At 38.4% G+C, this 16,906-nt stretch overlaps 4 protein-coding genes across 5 annotated transcripts; 1 reads left to right on the forward strand and 3 right to left on the reverse strand.

Annotated features, from left to right (window-relative positions):
- Nucleotides 1–62: 62 nt before the first annotated feature.
- Nucleotides 63–4,101, forward strand: ttc8 (tetratricopeptide repeat domain 8). The gene is made up of 14 exons (XM_010733877.3): nucleotides 63–271; nucleotides 1,036–1,156; nucleotides 1,231–1,294; nucleotides 1,391–1,550; nucleotides 1,672–1,761; nucleotides 1,847–1,891; nucleotides 1,993–2,078; nucleotides 2,166–2,253; nucleotides 2,353–2,463; nucleotides 2,557–2,696; nucleotides 2,783–2,957; nucleotides 3,110–3,232; nucleotides 3,771–3,854; nucleotides 3,960–4,101. The coding sequence occupies exons 1-14, from the start codon at nucleotides 158–160 to the stop codon at nucleotides 4,074–4,076; spliced, it is 1,518 nt and encodes a 505-aa protein (XP_010732179.1). The 5' UTR covers nucleotides 63–157; the 3' UTR covers nucleotides 4,077–4,101.
- A 66-nt stretch (nucleotides 4,102–4,167) lies between these two features.
- LOC104921365 (CD209 antigen-like protein 2) lies at nucleotides 4,168–7,907 on the reverse strand. The gene is made up of 6 exons (XM_010733876.3): nucleotides 7,734–7,907; nucleotides 7,271–7,387; nucleotides 5,551–5,802; nucleotides 5,284–5,447; nucleotides 5,004–5,140; nucleotides 4,168–4,882 (listed from the first exon to the last, which is right to left on the reverse strand). The coding sequence occupies exons 1-6, from the start codon at nucleotides 7,849–7,851 to the stop codon at nucleotides 4,726–4,728; spliced, it is 945 nt and encodes a 314-aa protein (XP_010732178.1). The 5' UTR covers nucleotides 7,852–7,907; the 3' UTR covers nucleotides 4,168–4,725.
- A 213-nt stretch (nucleotides 7,908–8,120) lies between these two features.
- LOC104921364 (C-type lectin domain family 4 member G-like) lies at nucleotides 8,121–12,199 on the reverse strand. 2 transcript variants are annotated; one of them, XM_019253600.2, is made up of 6 exons: nucleotides 12,056–12,199; nucleotides 11,617–11,724; nucleotides 10,109–10,372; nucleotides 9,797–9,963; nucleotides 8,715–8,851; nucleotides 8,121–8,588 (listed from the first exon to the last, which is right to left on the reverse strand). In XM_019253600.2, exons 1-6 carry the CDS (start codon nucleotides 12,171–12,173, stop codon nucleotides 8,414–8,416), a joined length of 969 nt encoding a protein of 322 aa, XP_019109145.2. In that variant the 5' UTR covers nucleotides 12,174–12,199; the 3' UTR covers nucleotides 8,121–8,413. The 2 variants fall into 2 exon arrangements, with proteins under 2 accessions (XP_019109145.2, XP_010732177.3); XM_010733875.3 differs by having other exon boundaries at nucleotides 11,617–11,712; nucleotides 12,056–12,198.
- A 1,238-nt stretch (nucleotides 12,200–13,437) lies between these two features.
- LOC104921363 (CD209 antigen-like) lies at nucleotides 13,438–15,876 on the reverse strand. The gene is made up of 6 exons (XM_027275088.1): nucleotides 15,593–15,876; nucleotides 15,355–15,459; nucleotides 14,711–14,971; nucleotides 14,453–14,616; nucleotides 14,200–14,318; nucleotides 13,438–13,980 (listed from the first exon to the last, which is right to left on the reverse strand). Exons 1-6 carry the CDS (start codon nucleotides 15,714–15,716, stop codon nucleotides 13,824–13,826), a joined length of 930 nt encoding a protein of 309 aa, XP_027130889.1. The 5' UTR covers nucleotides 15,717–15,876; the 3' UTR covers nucleotides 13,438–13,823.
- Between the last annotated feature and the right edge of the window lie 1,030 nt (nucleotides 15,877–16,906).

Here is a 16,906-nt window from a genome sequence, read left to right on the forward strand (position 1 = left end):
TTTTATTAAATTGTATTATTTTATTTTATTTTATTTCATCAGAGGATATTACGTCAGTGAAGCGCCATCCTCTTCCGCCGTTGCCGAGCGACAGAGGAAGCTTCGGTCTCGCCAGCTTTGCTACATCTCGCTACTTTTACACCGACCAACCAAAGCGATGGAGGTGACGATGGACCCTTTGTTTCTGGCGTGGAGCTACTTCAGGAGGCGAAAGCTCCAACAATGTTCCGATATTTGCACAAAAATATTACAAGACAGTCCGTACGACCAGGTACTGTACTATGTAGTTAGCTGGTGTTTCGGTGTAACGAGTGACCGTGTTAATTGGTGACCGTTAGCCGAACGTGTCTGTGGTTGTCGTAGTTACGACAGCCGTCGAAACAGCAAGATACATAGCTGTCCTCGTGAACGCCTCTTTGTCTTTTGGTTGTTTTTGTTTTTTCATCGATGTTACAATGTCGTAAAACTACCTGATTCGTACCTTGTGCTGACTGCTACGTATTGTAGGTTTCAAGGGCTGTCGTAACTACGGCAACCACAGACGCATTCTGCTGACTATCGCCAGTTAACACGGTCACTCGTTAAACCGAAACACCGGGCTAGCCTAGCATTTTAGCGATTATCCCTTAAGGAAAGCCTGTTTGTTTGAACCTGGTGTATAATCCTGATTAGTGGAGTCCCTGTAGTCTATTATAATTTAATTTAGGTAACCTTATATTTACTTGCACGTCTTTAAATAATCATTTTTCCTAGTTGTTGCTTGAACATATTCCTGGTGTTGCATTTCCTTTTCATATTGTTTTTTTTCCTGCATGCTGTCTTCCATTCATTTTCTCATTTTCCTCATTTATTCACATCTTCTCTCATTAACACACTGCACACTGTCTTAAGGACTCCTCCTTGCCCGTCGCAGAGGTAACCATGACTGTAGGCTGTTCGCTCTATCATCCTTCTTTATGTTGGTCTTAGCTGTAGCATGTTTACCACCATATCCAAAGCCATCTGTAAAATGTAAACATTGTTTGTGTTTCATAGGCTGCATGGAGCTTGAAAACTCGCGCTCTTACCGAGATGGTATACATAGATGAAGTTGAGGTCGACCAGGAGGGGATTGCTGAGATGATGCTGGATGAGAGCTCTATTGCTCAGGTTGCACGTAAGTTTGAACTCCTCTCAGTGCCTTAACGTTAAGAAACTTTGTTCACTTGATAAGACTTGGCTTTCTTTCAGGACCTGGAACATCACTGAGACTTCCTGGAACAAGTCAGGGCGGAGGTCCCACACCAGCTGTAAGGTAATGTTTACTAGACAATGCCTGTTTACTGCCTGCCATGATGAAGGAAGAAATGCCTGATCTGATTTTTATTTTTTTATTTTTTCTGTATTCTAGGCCTATGACACAATCAGGGCGTCCTATAACAGGATTTGTGAGACCCAGCACACAGTCAGGACGTCCTGGGACGATGGAGCAAGCCATTAAGACCCCCCGCACAGCAAGCACTGCTCGTCCTGTCACTAGTGCGTCTGGCAGATTCATCCGTCTGGGAACAGTGAGTAAATATGTCTGAAACTGTGCCAGTCTGGACAGACTGAAACAAATTACACTTTTCTCACCAGAGCTCAAACCTTTGTCTTGATCTTTTTAAACATTTTATTCCACTGTTTCTTCAGGCCTCTATGTTAACTAATCCAGATGGACCATTTATAAACTTGTCGAGACTGAATCTGGCCAAGTATTCCCAAAAGCCCAATTTATCCAGGGTAAGACAGAGACTGTGATTCGTGAAAATGAATGACTGTCATTGGTTTTCCACACATCAGGTAACATCATAATTTCTCTTCTCAGACGCTGTTTGAGTTCATCTTCCATCATGAAAATGATGTGAAAAATGTAAGTGTTGAATAAATCACATATAAATCGAGTTGGTCTGCATTAAATTGTAAGATTGTTTCCTATTTTTCAAACTGCAAAACTTTTTATTTCTCATCCAGGCTTTAGATTTGGCTGCTCAAGCTACTGAACATGCTCAGTTTAAAGACTGGTGGTGGAAAGTTCAGCTGGGGAAATGCTACTACAGGTAAGTAACTCACAAACATCCACATTGTGTCTGATGAAACCATATTGCATTTTTATAACCTGTAATTCATGTCTTTGACCTCTGCAGGCTCGGTTTATACCGAGAAGCAGAAAAACAGTTTAGATCTGCCCTCAACCACCAAGAGGTGGTGGATACATATCTCTACCTTGCAAAGGTATCAACAGAGACATCATAGCATTATTATTATTATGTACAATGGGAAATTCTCTTTCTATGAGCCAAAGGTTTGCTAATAAATTATGTTTTCCCTCAGGTATATCAGCGCATGGATCAACCAATAACAGCACTCAACCTTTTCAAGCAAGGCCTCGACCACTTTCCCGGTGAGGTTACTCTTCTAACAGGAATTGCTCGCATACACGAGGTACAGTATGTCACCATGGTCCTCACTATAAAGTCCTCCCTCCAGATACAGGGAAGCCATATGTGATGTGTCTCTACTGTGATATTGTGACAGGAGATGAACAATATTTCATCAGCCACAGAGTACTACAAAGATGTCTTGAAGCAGGACAACACTCACGTGGAGGCTATAGCTTGTATAGGCAGCAATCACTTCTACACTGACCAGCCTGAGATCGCTCTGCGCTTCTACAGGTCAGATACACTTGTGTAATTGCAACAGTGTATGTAATGAGCGGTTATGTCCCATATGTGACTCAATAAGCTTCTTCCATTGCTAGACGGCTCCTCCAGATGGGGGTGTATAACTGCCAGCTGTATAACAACCTTGGCCTGTGCTGCTTCTACGCCCAGCAGTACGACATGACTCTGTCCTCATTTGAGAGAGCTCTGGCCCTGGTGGCCAATGATGAAGAACAGTCTGACGTGTGGTACAACATCGGACAAGTGGCTGTGGTGAGATAGTAATATCCCAGAATGTCTGGTGATTTAATATGTACCACCTCTTTACATGGGTTATAGTTAAAATAAATCATATACATAGAACTCACAAGATGACAACATATGAATAGAAGTTGGTACAAAGCACACGTGTTGTATGTTTACAGGGCATCGGGGATTTGACATTGGCCTACCAGTGTTTTAAACTGGCTTTGGCTTTCAATAACGACCATGCTGAGGCCTACAACAACCTGGCTGTGCTGGAGCTGCGCAAAGGTCGCATCGAACAGGTGAAGATGTATCTTTGAGTCGCACTTTGAGTTACGCTGTAACAAAATGAGGTGTGAGATCACTGGTGTCCTTTTTAAGATCCTCTCATATGATTGTAACTCAGCCCATTATTTAAGAACCATTAAACTGCCACTGGTATCATAAACTTAAATGTAGCCACTATTACCGGAGAATATTTCCCAAACACACCCAGCACAGTATTGATTGTTAGAAACCGTTCCCACAGTGCTGTGTTTATTTTACGGTTACACTTGCACACCATAAATTCACTGAGCTGTAAGACACCGGTTACAACATGAGCTGGACAGATTAATTTAGGATTAACATCATGAATATAAGATAATTTTGGTCTCACAGACTCTCACAAAGTGTAGAAGAATTGTAGGAATAATAAAACAGGAGTAAGTAAGTAGTGATTTAGTCTGACGCAACCATCCTCTAAGTTTGAGAATACAGATTACTTCTTCCATATGAATTTTGATAAATAGAACTGTATTGTCGATAATATTAATATTGTCCTTTCTGTGGTCTTTGAAGTCTAAAGCCTTCCTGCAGACTGCTGCATCACTGGCCCCTCACATGTATGAGCCACACTTCAATCTCTCCATTCTCTCTGAAAAGGTAACTTATTGCTATTTAATTCATCTGAACAGTGCAGCGGATGAAAAGACAAACTATAATCGCCATGATACAGTCTCCCAGAGTGATGTTTTTATCTCTGTCCAGATCGGAGACCTCCAGAGCAGCTACACTGCGGCCCAAAAGTCTGAGGACTCCTTTCCCGAGCACGTCGACACTCAGCAGCTTCTTAAGCAACTTCGGCAGCACTTTGCAGCGCTGTGAGCGTCCAACCATGAATTTGGATTGAATTATGTAGTTGTCGGAGATCAGAGACACTGCAGGCTTCAAAACATGAAGTCATCTACAAATGGTCTGTTTTTGGTTTGTGTTTATTTATCAAATGGTACGCATACACTTGATTCCCAGTTTATTAGGTACACCTGTAACATGGTTTAACTGTGTGTTGTCTCATTGGAGACAGTCCTATCTGGTGCATTTTCAGATAATATCCTGGCCATTTTCCTTTTACAGAAACCCTGGTCATTGGTAGTTTTTTGCTTTTCACAGCGTTCAAAGTAAATGCCTGCAACCGCTGGGTGTGAAAAGCCCAAGATAACAGCTGTTGCTTGAACCAGAATGCCTAGCTCCAGCAGTTAAGTCAATGATAAATGACATTTATAAGAATTACAGTTGATGTAAAGTTGGGTGTATAGTAGTGCTATATATATGTATATAGTAAAGGTAAATATTTTATTTATTACAATAAGATAATTAAGACATTTTATGGTTCATTTCATAAATCAGATGTATTTTTCGTATTTGAACTTCCTTGCCATTTTGTAGTCTCAACAAATATTGATGTGACAATAAAAAGAACAATTCAGAAAATGAAAAAAATCTCTAATGCGGACTTAACTCTTCATTTCATTCATTAGATCTGAAATGCAGATCTTGGTGCCATTTCACAAATCCATTTCAGGTCATAAGAACATGGAGCATCGTTCCAGGCCTTAAAGGGGTTGCTTCTGGGATACATAGCCGCACAGTCCTCATTACCCTGGTTGTTGGGCTCTCCATCATTCCAGTACCTGAAACAAATAATGTTAACACATTTGTCAGTGCATATTTAAACAAATTAATTACTTAATAATGTCGGTATTTCATATTCCTACAATATTTAACCCAGTGAGTTTTGTATTTTCCAGTTACCCCTCAGTCATTACTGTTCCATCCAGCCATTTCCAGGTTCCTTCCATCTCCACATCTCTCAGTCCAATCCAGTAGCCACTCTGGCTTATTGATCTTGAACGGTCTTGATAATTATTTATCAGTTCAGCTAGCGCCAGCTGATGACATCAGAAATGCACAAATACACACACACACATGAAGATTCGTTATTTTTGTTGGATGAAATACAACTGCTCAAAAATAAAATATAGAGTGTTACATATAAGAAAAGCAAATATCAATGTGTTGACTAAGTTCTTACATGTCTCTCTCTGCTATTTATCACTGCCAAATCGCCTCCTTGTTTCGTGCAGTACTGTCTGGCTTCCTGCCACGAACTGCGTGAATGACTCTCAGAGAAAGCGATGTAGAAACACACTGAGCTCATGTAAGACCATCCTGGTAAACAGTGTCTGCAACCCTCCTCTGTTACCAAAGAAAATGAAACGGTTGTTTTGGGTCACAATAATTCTGCATTTATACCTTGATAACACAAACAATTAGTAAAAAAAAAAAGAAAAGCTCTCACTAATCATTGGCATGTGGGATTTCATCACTGCAATTTCCGTTTGAATTCTGTCAACCTGCCCTCTGTAGTCTTTGATTCTGCTCTTCTGGTGGTCAAGCTCCCACTCAGTTAGTCGCTGATCACTGATCTCTTTTGCCAACTGTTCCTTGGCTTCATCCCTACTGTGGATTATAGCGTTGTAAGTAGCCTGCAGTTTGGCCACCTCACTGCTGATGTCCGTTATGATACGGTGCCCATCAGTAAGTTTGTTATCTGTAAGTAGGAAAGATGTAGTGAAGTCTCAGTTTTTTAAAAGCATTTTCAACATTTGTTTACACTTTTTACGGCACATGTTATAATGTTAGAATTTATAAACATGAATATATTAACATTGTTAGTCCACAGGTAACTTTTTCATTAATTTCATTTCATTAATACATTCATCAATTACAATTTTTTTTTTACTCTTGATGTCAGTCAGACATTAAGTTTAGACATACAGAACAAACTACCATTCTGGGTTCGGGAGGCAGACACGGACAACGCCTTTAAGAGTAGACCTAAGACTTTCCTTTTTGATAGAGCTTATAGTTAGAGCTGACTCAGGTCATCCCTTAGTTATGCTGCCATAGGATTAGACTGCCCCTCCCTCCCCTCTCTCTATCTCTGTCTGTCTCTCTTTGTCTCTCTCTGTCTTTGTCTCTGTCTCTCTCTTTCTCAGGGTTATGCCTAGTCAGGCACGGTATTGGTTGAAGATGCAGTCACATCTCCCTTACTGAAAACGCTCTCTCTCTGTCCATTACCACCACCATCTGTAAACATACATGTCTCATTAATGCACGTTACTAACTAAACTTCTTCCCTGGAGTTTCTGTGCTCTCTCGTCCAGGAGGTTTTCATAGATCGTGGCTGCTACTGTGGTCCTGCATGACGTCCACTACACATATTACCACTGTCATTATTGCTGCCATATCTCCATTACAGTTTATAGTTAGTTGATGATTTGCTGCTGCTGCTGTGCATCTGTGTCTCTCTATTTCTATCACAAGTTCCACTGCTACTGTAATCATATTATCATTCATTGTAATTCATTATCATTTTATCAGTCATTGTAATTGTACAATATGTTTGTGTTGATTTGTCCTGTACACGTGACATCTATTGCACGTCTGTCCGTCCTGGGAGAGGGATCCCTCCTCTGTGGCTCTTCCTGAGGTTTCTTCCACCTTTTTTCCCTGTTAAAATGTTTTTTTGTGGGCAAGTTTTTCCTCACTCGACCCGAGGGTCTAAGGGCAGAGGGTGTCACTCCCTGTACAGATTGTAAAGCCCTCCGAGGCAAATGTACTTTGTGACTTTGGGCTATAAAAAATAAAATTAGATTTGATTTGATACAGATTCGCATCGAATTGAATTAGCTATTTTATTATATTAGTATTTATATTAGTGTATTAGTGTGCATGTCCTTTTTGCAAAGTGTCATACAGAATTAGCTCACAGCAGGGTGCTGCTGAGCTGTAAGAAATATAATGTGTGACATATATCTTATATCTTATCTGTCTTATAAACTATAAACTGCATTTATTGATTTTTTTTTAATCACTTGGGGGCAGCATAAACAAGGTTTAGCCAGGAACTCAGCCGCTTTATAAGGTTAATATGGGAAACAAGTAGTTGCTAGCAGACATAACATTAACATTCATTTTAAAATTATGTTTGTGTCCACTAAATGAATGTGACTTACAATAGACTCCCAGGCCAATATCAACTGCCAGAAGAATGACAGCGAGCACTGCCAGGCCTGCTGTGAGCACTTTGTGGTGATCCAAACTGGACTCAGGTCCCACCATGGACACGGACACTACACAGAGGATTAATATGAGAGCCATTAACTGCATCACAGCATAGTAACATTTAAGTATCATCAAAATAATATTCAGACATTTGACAAAGGTACTCTAAATACAAGGATGCATTATTTTGTCTCTTATCTGTATATTCCTAAGGTGATACTAAGCAAAACAATACAATGTTAGGATTGGCATAGAAATTAACAATACATAGCAAACTTAGCAATAATAGTAATATGCTTGTATACTCTTGTACACTCGTATCCTGTTTTAGAGTCTGGCATCGGTATCAAATAACAGATTATACATAAGCAGATTCTTAATGATTGTACTAAGTCATTCATTCACTTTTCATACCTTGTTGCTTCTCTTGGTTTGAGTAGAGAGGGTGCTCATCTGTGCCGAAGTCTTCTTGACTAATTATTTTGTTATACGTACCATTAAAAATGCCACCTGAACTTTCTCTGTCCTCCATTTTGACTGTTCAGATTAGAGCAGTCTGACTTGTTTGTCCGGGAGAGGTTATTTGTTAGGACATTGCCCTGTGTGTGTGTGTGTGTGTGTGTGTGTGTGTGTGTGTGTGTGTGTGTGTGTGTGTGTGTGTGTAACATTACAAACAGAAAATCAGGTTATTTTGTTAAATATTTACAGGTGGGGGGATTTCAGGTCATTTGAAGAACAGAAGCCATTTCCCGATCACCACATGATTTCTAATGTATTCAAACAGCCAAGCTTTGGAAGACATTTTTTTTAGGTGTTATGTTTTATTTTATTTAGTCAAGCATGATTTCATACAAATCATTACATGGACAGCAGACATTTTCTTCCATATACATCAGGACATATTGTGCTTCATCACATTTCTTATAGACTTTATCAGATGTATCAACAAATTCATTAAACGGTACAATGAACAGATGTGTGTAGTGAGCTGTGTTTCTTTGCTTGTATTGTTCCACTAGCACTGCACACAGATGTCTGTTAGTATTTTATGTATGTAGTTAGTGTACCAGACAAATGACCACATACATACAGTGTCAAGTTAATGTGATTTGAGGGGTTAAGTATGGCTCCATCTCACAAATCCAGTTATAGTAATGGTTTTGGCAGTGTCCGTTATACCATGTCCTCCTGCCGTCCGCATAGTAAAGCAACGCAGCACAGCGTGCAGACTGACGTCCTTCGTTCTTAGGGTATCCATCTTTCCAGTACCTTGGATAAATTGAAATAATTCATACAAGAATTAAGTTCTGTATATTTGCTAGTCAAGATGATATTGTCACAAAGCTATACATAGTATATATAGTAAGTGTCAACAGTCTGTGAGCTGATGCTTACATTGTTTGCACCTCAGTCACATTGTTAATCCAGACCCACGTCCCCTCCGTCACTACATCAGTGAGGCCTATCCAAAATCCGTTCTGCCACCACACACCATTGCTGCTCATCTTTGGAAGGTTGTTACTTATAAGTAACTGTGTTTGATTAAGAAAGCAAACACAGGAGTTAGTACCTTGCAAATTTTCTAGTCATATATCTGATCATAGGCTTTAAAGGCCTTTAAAAAGCTTCTGAAAATAATTTTATCACACAATGTTTCCTAGTATTTTCCCACTGGTTTGAAGAGCTCAAATGAAAAAAAAAAAAATCTGATGTCATATAGTCCTGTTACTTCTGTGCTCCAATCAGGAGGTAGTGATGCATGAATCAAATTGTGACAATTACAAATCCAGCAGTTACAAAGATTACTAAAATGTTGTAATTAATTGTATGTATCATTAAGTATTCTAGTCCAGTATCACTCTTTGTCTTGTTTTTGGTTCCTACTAATTCTTGAGGGAAATATAGTATTTTAGAGTTTTTTCACTGCAGGCTGCTGCGGCCAAAAATTACACTGATGAAATGAGAGCGGTGAGAGTAAATAAAAACAGAAAAACAAGTTGCAGGCCAAACAGTTAATGAAACCGTAAAGTAAAGTAGAGATAGGGCTGCCGTTTCTCTGTAGGTTCACCAATGCCACTACATTATCACATTGTTTTCACATTGTGATTTGATACATTATTATAAAAAATACCTGTTATAGCCCGTGTAATCTTACAAGGAAATACTTAAGATTTGAAACTGAGTGTTCAGAGGCTTTAACGTCCAAGATAAATATGATCCAACATGTCGATTCAGCTAGTTGAAATAACAACACATGTAGTAAGGACACATCTTTTTGTCATTTAACACAGCATTGTTCATACTACTTTGCCTGTGGGAATGAGTTGTACAGTTTTTGCATAACTGAAAACTTCACAGCATTGCTCTGCAGGTTCACCTATGATAACCTTAAACAAAATATCATGAAGATATTCAACTTGATCAATGGGACTTCAAAAGACTGAATCCGTTCTTTATTTTTTATTTTTTTGACCTACCTGTTCTTCCAAGTTATTGATCACAAGCAGGTCGCCCCCTTCGTTCTTGCAGTGTGCTCTGCTGCCCATCCAGTTCTTTTTAGAGTTGGACGCATGAAGAGAAGAAAAATAATAGCAGGATGATTTACGAAAAAGCCATCCTGGTCGGCATCTGCCACAGTTTTCCTCTGTTGCAACAGGAGATCAGAAAAAGTCAAACACGTATTGTATTAAACCATTTTTAATATTTTCTGGAAATGATACATAAATCATCAGATTTTAAACACATGCAGGACTGTTTGCCACCAAAGACAGGTTGTAAGTCTGCCATACCTAAGAGTGTTTTGTTAGACTCCAGATTTGCCTTCTCTTTATGTAGTGTCTCAATCTGTCCTTGAAGTCTGTCAGTGATGATCTTCTGCTCCTTCACCTGCATCTTTAGTGTCACATGGTTGGCACGTCGTTTGTGTAACTCTGTCTGTGCATCCACTTTAGCTTTGATGACATTGCTGTAGTTGCGAAGATAGTTCATCTCAATGATGAGCGGTGCAGAAGCTGAGTCAGGAGCCAGAAGGTAATCATGTTTGGCTTTGGCACCTGAGGCATAAAAACTCGTAGTAACAAAGAGAAGGAGGAATTGTAGCAAAACTGGAATGTGAGGTCAAGTTTTTCTTTTAGCCACACGAACAGAGCATGGCACAATACAATATTAATATGTCTGGTGGTCCATCGTGGTTCTGACTGAAATTTTGTACGGACATTCAATTGACTCTCAGATAATGTATTTTACACATGTTGGTGATCCCCTGACTTTATAGTGCCACCATGAGATAGATATTTATGGTTTTAAGTGAACTGATTGCTATGCAATTGCAGTTATGGCAAGTTTACTGATCCCCCAACTTTTCATCTTGCACCACCAGCTTTTCAGACTCTTAAATTTGTCCAACTCTTTTATGGTTTGTGAAGAAATAACTATCATAATCAACTATATAATAAATTTTGCAAAGCATTTTTTTCTGCTTAACATCAGCACGTTAGGGTTAGTGTGAACATGTTAACACGATGCTGACATTTAGCTTGTGCACAGATGTAGTTAAGTACTGACTCACAGAGCTGCTTACATGGCTGTAGACTTTTAGTCTCGTTTTAAAAATGTCTGTCCCACAACTTCCAGTAAGAGCTACAGTAGACCCTTTTCACAGCAGCTAGTTTGACATGAAACAGTAGGATCAACACAGGTGTTACCAATGATACTCTGTTCCATTTAGTGCTGCAGAGACTTTCTAGTGAGCCAACAAGCACCACAGCAGCACCCTGACTCTGTTTGATCTGAATGGAACTGAACATTAATTATTATCACTGGTAACATCTGTGTTCGACCTACTTCTACTACTACTTTCATGTCAAAATGGCTGCTGTGAAGAGGAATGAGGGAATACCTTTGGTTTCTCAACTGTTGTCCGAGCAAAAACAACTTGAGGAGGTCATTTTAAGCACTGATCACTTAGAATGGTAATTATTCTCTATTTTCTGACACTTTACAGACCAAAATATTCCTAATATTTGTTGACAGAGTGATTTAATTTCATTTATTGCAAACTTAGATACACATCAAATCACAGTGGGTGAGATGCACGCAAGAAAAATGGCCCCTGGATGTTGTACGAGATATTAATACTTGAGCCAATATTATGCAATTAATCTGACTACAACAGGAACATTAAGCTTACATAACCATATCGTGATATTGTGTAATGTCAAGTCAGTTATATGAGTCACATTATGCCGAAGAAGAATTAAACATCATACACAGGAAATCAGCATTTTTCTTTACTTACAGTAAATCCCGACGACAATAGCAGCTATCAGCAGAACTGCATTCAACAGGCCCAGACTCAGTATAACCAGTCGGTGGTGTGGAAATCCACCTCTCTCTGTAAACAGATCTTGATAATGTTACTACTACTAATGTAGATCTGCAAAATAAAATAATAAGAGCATTATCATGGTGACTTTTATACCTTGTAAGAAGTTACAGAGAAATTAGACATGATTGTAGGAAAGAAAAATTAAAACTGAAAACCAAAGAATATATTTAAAGATGATATTCAACCATGTTTTACATACATTTCAATTTAAGTTAGTGAATAAACTCACAACTCACTGAATAAAGACACACAGAGTCACTTCGAAAGAGAAAATAGTACAGTTGAGATATAAACGAAGTAGGACATTGGTCAGAAACTACAAAACATTTGATTTTAAAGTTAGTTGTACCTCGTCCAAATGTTTGATGGCGAGAGCCTGAAAACCCATCTGTGCTGAAATCTTGAGAAATTTTCTTTTCAAATGACATTTCCTCCTCAGGATCTGACTGCGACTGCGAGCTGTCCATTATACTGGTGCAAATAGCACCTATCGACCTGTTTGTCTCCTGTTTGTCACCAGTGATAAGGTGTGTGTGTGTGTGTGTGTGTGTGTGTGTGTGTGTGTGTGTGTGTGTGTGTTGGACCCTGGTCTGGATGCTAAGGCCTTTGTGTGCAGTTAAAATGTCACTTAATCTCTGATATAAATAATGTTGTAAGTACGAAATAATCACTGTGCTGTGAATGTCAGCAGAAGTGTCATATGGCTCATTTTTTTTTACAACAAATCTTAATATGTTTAAAATCTTAGACTGCTGACACTATGTTTAGCATATTATATGTTTATAAGTCTATGCAGATTGCTGCGTCGTTGGACATCATTGTGTCTAAAATTGCGTTATCAGCATTTTCAGACCAACATTAGATAAACTGAATTTACTACAGATCTACTACTACAGAGCTTTTGCTGTTGTAACGTACTTCCATTTTCTTTTGTATGTCTTTGTTGACTTTTTACAGCTGGCCATTTGAGTAAACTCTAAATCTCTTAAAATAACAGTTTGACATTTTGGAAAGTTAATGAGACATAAAGAGCATAAAGACTGAAAATGGGGGAACAGCTAGCCTGGTTCTGTTTGACAGTATTAAAATCTGTCTACCAGTACCTCTAATGCTCAGTAATTAACATGTTATGCCCTGTATGCCTAGAGGACACATTAAGATATAGGGCAGCACATGAGTGAGTAAACGTATTTTATAAATCACCTTTTAATGCCAAGTTAACAGGTGAGTTTTAAACAGTTTCTTGAAGACATCAATTGTCACCTTTGTTTGGTTCATATAGGTCTTCATATACATTTTTTTCTTTGTTTTATCTCTAAAGATACTGACTGGGCTAACCTGTACTGTACGTACATCAGTACCACTTTCTAAAGTCACACAGGTCTTTGTTTTATTTAATGGTTGGTTAATAAATCGTTTATTCATTCTCTACAGGTCATTAATAAGCAGGGACATAGTGGTAAATGCAGACGATAAGTAGTTTGGTCACCTTGTTTCCCCTCATTGATTGATACAGTTGCTCTGAAATAATATTAAGCCTTTTGTGTACTTGAGTTGACCTTTTTACCCTCACAACTGCAGACCTGATTTAAACACTAAAACTCTTTTTTAAAAACATAACATTTACAAACATGCCTCATTGTTACAGATTTATAAAACATTACTGAATTATTTTCTAACAATGAATGAAACCATTAGTTGTATAACTCACAAAAACTCAACACTATGACATTTGGATAGTTATTTTTATTGCAGTGTTAGCAGACATCAGTACAGCAGTTATTAAAATGCTAAGAAGTTGGTGCATTAGTCTGATTGGTACATTTTGGTAAAAAGAAAAACAACAAAAAACAGTGAGACCACTGTGCAGTACAGAAGCTAAGTCAATTTTTGTTAACAAATCTCGAGAGCTGCACCTGCATGGCACCATATTTTGCCACAAAGTGTTATCAAATTGTACGATTTATGTAGTAGTAACGTGCATAAAAAATCAAAATAGTGATTTTGTAAAATTTCGGTTCTTTCTAGAAAATATCAGAGGATGCTTGAAGGTCACTCAGGTGAAGTAAACTATGCAAACAGATAAACTTGTTAGCAAATGCAGTAAACATGCACTGTTAGCTCAAAGAAGTTGGAGCTTTTTCACAAATCCAATTCATCTTGTTTGTACATCTGTAATCGGTCCAAGCCTTGAAGAAATTTATTACAGGATACACTGCTGCACAGTCCTCATAATTATCACTGACATTGTTTGGTTCTCCGTCTTTCCAGTACCTGCAATGGAAATGCAAATGATAGGTTACTTTACACGCTACTTCTCTCAGTCAACGTTATGGTTTTCCAATCAAATGATAATAAAAAAAAGAAAAAAATGCAGTCTTGGAGAGCTTTACTGCATGACATCTGAGTGGATGTACCGGAAACTGACTAAGCTGTGCGACCTTATGCTGACGATTTCATACAAATGCAACATGTAACATAATTAAGTCTTACCCCTCAGCCAGCATTCTTCCATCCACCCATGTCCAAGTCCCTGCCTCGTTGGGATCTTTTAGTCCAATCCAGAAGTCGGTCTTTCTGTTGTTTTTATTTAAGTGACTTACAATTGATTTCTAACACACACACACACACACACACACACACACACACACACACACACACACACACACACAAAAGAATTAAAAAACACATAAAACCTCTATGAACAGGGTTGCAAAGAAATATTAATTAAATTTTGATTATCTACCTCTTTGTCTTTGCTGTCAATCACTGCAAGGTCACCTCCATAGATCTGGCAGAAGTCTCTGGCTCTTTGCCATGTTCTCGACAAAGCATCATCAGTGTAAGAGAAGTAGTAACACACTGAGTTCATCAAAATCCATCCTGGTGGACAGTGTCTGCAGCCATCCGCTGTTGCCAAAGAAAATAACAGTAAATGACACAAACATCTGACGCTATAAAAACACATTTTCATGATGTGTAAGAATAGTAAAACAGATCTCACCAATCATTGGTGAAGAATATCTAAGTGCTGTAATGTCCGGACTCAGTTTGGCAATCTGCGCTTCAAAGTTTGTTCTTCTCTTTGTCTGGTGTTCAAACTCCCAGTTGGTTTCTGTCTGATCACTCTTCTCAGCTTCCAGCTGCTTCTTGTAATCGTTCATGGTTTTAATTGCGGTTTTGTACGTATCGTGGAGTTTGGTCAGCTCATCGCCAATGCGTTCTGTATCGTTAAGTGTGAGGTGGGTATCTTTGAGTTCACGGTCTGTAAATGTCAGAGACAAAAAGTGTCACTGAAATCCTCCTCCTACTTGCAGACAAAACATATATGACACATATTTATATCTAACTCACTAAACAATACTTTTGTTTTTTACAGGAAATCACTCTAAAATTATTAACAATCTTTCTTACTTATCTTTTTCTGGATCTCAAATGAATACATTCTAGTTAATTGCATACATTTGGGTTTGGACTGCTGGTCAGACAAAATATTTGTTGACATCACCTTAGCCTCTAAGAAACTGTGATGATTTTCTAATGTTGCATACAAGTGATTAATTGAGAAAATATTCAGATTATTTAATAATGAAAAAAATCATTAGCTGATGCCCTAATCAAGCATCATAGACAGAAACATTGACTTACAGTGGACCCCCAGGCCGATATCAACTATCAACAGAATAGCAGCGAGTACTGCCAGGCTCACTGCAGCCAGTCTGTTATGTTTCCAAGGTGTCATATAGGTGGACACTAGACAGAGAGAAAACGAATATCACAAAGTCAGAAAATGTACCAACAAGACATGTTAATGCTGATCCCATCGCCCTTAACTTAGCTATGTTTTATTGTATAGGCTGAGTGCATTGTGTAAATAATAACTTACCTTGTTTAATGTCTTGGTTCGCGTGGCCATTAGGAGGATTATCCTTATCCTGAATTTCCTCTTCACAATACAATGGGTTAAATACACCATCAAAATTGCTACCTGAGACTTGACCCTTCACCATTCTGACTGTCAGTCGTCTGAGAGTGCATGCAAGAGATGATTTCCCAGGACGCTGTTCTGTGTGTATATATATATATGCTTATAAAGTTACTGTTGCTGAGCTCATCAACAATAGTCAGTCAATTCCAGTCAGTCCAGTCAGTCCAATTCTAGTTCACGAGAAAGGAGAAGTGACTTGTATTAGTGGTGACTATGGTAAGGTGAGTAAGATTTACTTTCACATATGTACAGGATGTAGCAAGCACACAAGTAGAGAAAAAGTCCCACATGACAAAAACACATGACACTATAGAAAAGAGATATGAAGGGAGACAGCTCACCATCGGCTCTGTGTATGGAGGCTGATTGGTCTTCAGCAGTTCATAACAGGTCCTTTGTCAGCATGGTGTAGGATGTGATTGAACCTATTTCATTATCATTATCATTATTATTATTATTAGTCCTATTATTATTATTATTATTATTATTATTATTATTATTGGATGGATATTTTGGAAAGGAAAATTCATGGTGTGGAGCACTGCTTCTCAAACTGTGGGACTTGGTGGAATCTCTGAAATATATTCATTTTAAATATATATTACATTTTGTATTTATGTACTGTATGTATGTGCATATGCAATATTTTGAATGAAAATAAACTATGAGATAGCTGGAATGTAATTTAAAATAAGCATTTTCTGTAATATTTTGTTTCAGGTATTAGCCCGCTGTCACATTCTCACACATGTTTTCAACAACAAATTGTTCAAAAACACTGCAGTCGTGGCTCAAAACAGGAAATATTAGAAGGAAAAGTGCTGGCCAGAGTTACAATGTTACAATAATGTTCTTATTAAGCCTACATAAGCCTACATTGCTGTATTTTTAACATATGTCATGATTGTGGTGCTTGGAGAGCGTAATACTTTCTCAGATGGCATGTGGCATAAAAAGTTGAAGAAAAACTGGTGTACAGAACTGTGTTGTTTACTTTTCCCCTGTTGCTGAGGAGGTAGAGCGGTAGAGTAGTATGGCTCAAGAGGTAAAGCGGTCGTCAGTAGTAGTGTGTAGTAGTAGTAATAGTAGTAGTAGTAGTAGTAGTAGTAGTAGTAGTAGTGTGGTACAAGAAGTATCTGTAGCCACTACCGGAAGTAAAGTGGTCGTTGGTGACAGTGACAAACTCACAGTTCAGCTGAGGCTGATGAGAAT

Source organism: Larimichthys crocea, chromosome XXIV, assembly GCF_000972845.2.
Source record: "Larimichthys crocea isolate SSNF chromosome XXIV, L_crocea_2.0, whole genome shotgun sequence".
Lineage (NCBI taxonomy): Eukaryota > Metazoa > Chordata > Actinopteri > Sciaenidae > Larimichthys > Larimichthys crocea.

Coding starts and splice junctions, on each gene's coding strand:
- ttc8 (XM_010733877.3), top strand. CDS start 158: ATGGAGGTGACGATGGACCCTTTGTTTCTGGCGTGGAGCTACTTCAGG. Junction 2,079..2,165: donor CTGGGGAAATGCTACTACAG/GTAAGTAACTCA, acceptor TGACCTCTGCAG/GCTCGGTTTATACCGAGAAG. Junction 2,958..3,109: donor ACATCGGACAAGTGGCTGTG/GTGAGATAGTAA, acceptor GTATGTTTACAG/GGCATCGGGGATTTGACATT.
- LOC104921365 (XM_010733876.3), bottom strand. CDS start 7,851: ATGGAGGACAGAGAAAGTTCAGGTGGCATTTTTAATGGTACGTATAAC. Junction 5,803..7,270: donor TATTGGCCTGGGAGTCTATT/GTAAGTCACATT, acceptor TCCTACTTACAG/ATAACAAACTTACTGATGGG. Junction 5,448..5,550: donor ATCCCACATGCCAATGATTA/GTGAGAGCTTTT, acceptor CTTTGGTAACAG/AGGAGGGTTGCAGACACTGT.
- LOC104921364 (XM_019253600.2), bottom strand. CDS start 12,173: ATGGACAGCTCGCAGTCGCAGTCAGATCCTGAGGAGGAAATGTCATTT. Junction 9,964..10,108: donor GTCTAACAAAACACTCTTAG/GTATGGCAGACT, acceptor CTGTTGCAACAG/AGGAAAACTGTGGCAGATGC. Junction 8,852..9,796: donor TCAATAACTTGGAAGAACAG/GTAGGTCAAAAA, acceptor AATCAAACACAG/TTACTTATAAGTAACAACCT.
- LOC104921363 (XM_027275088.1), bottom strand. CDS start 15,716: ATGGTGAAGGGTCAAGTCTCAGGTAGCAATTTTGATGGTGTATTTAAC. Junction 14,972..15,354: donor TATCGGCCTGGGGGTCCACT/GTAAGTCAATGT, acceptor TGACATTTACAG/ACCGTGAACTCAAAGATACC. Junction 13,981..14,199: donor GGAAGAATGCTGGCTGAGGG/GTAAGACTTAAT, acceptor TTTCCATTGCAG/GTACTGGAAAGACGGAGAAC.